Here is a 285-nt window from a genome sequence, read left to right on the forward strand (position 1 = left end):
GTGTGCCCCCCGCCCCGGCGCCCCACGGCCGTGCCGCAGCCCCGGGATGCTGCTCGTGTCTGGCTCCTCACCCGTTGCCGTAACTGCTTCTCCCCCAGCTGGAGGTGGATCTCCTGAAGGCTGAGAACGACCGGCTCAAAGTGGCTCCGGGCCCCTCAGCAGTGCCGGGCTCTGTTCCCGGCCACATCACAACCACGTCCGCCTCCTCTTCACCGCAGCGCTCCCTGGGCCTCACCCTTGGCCATGCCTTCAGCCCCAGCCTGGGGGACGCAGGTAGGGGTGACG

At 69.8% G+C, this 285-nt stretch overlaps 1 protein-coding gene across 1 annotated transcript in view; it reads left to right on the forward strand.

Moving 5' to 3' along the window:
* Positions 1-285, forward strand: part of LOC104462214 (neuron navigator 1-like) — a gene marked incomplete at its 5' end in the record, with an annotated part of 7,570 nt that overhangs the window by 3,088 nt on the left and 4,197 nt on the right. Inside the window, 1 exon segment of the mRNA XM_010074075.1 lies at positions 99-269. Coding sequence (XP_010072377.1) covers positions 99-269 — 171 coding nt within the window.

The sequence above is a fragment of the Pterocles gutturalis genome, unplaced genomic scaffold (genome assembly GCF_000699245.1).
Source record: "Pterocles gutturalis isolate BGI_N339 unplaced genomic scaffold, ASM69924v1 scaffold5377, whole genome shotgun sequence".
NCBI classification, from domain to species: domain Eukaryota; kingdom Metazoa; phylum Chordata; class Aves; order Pterocliformes; family Pteroclidae; genus Pterocles; species Pterocles gutturalis.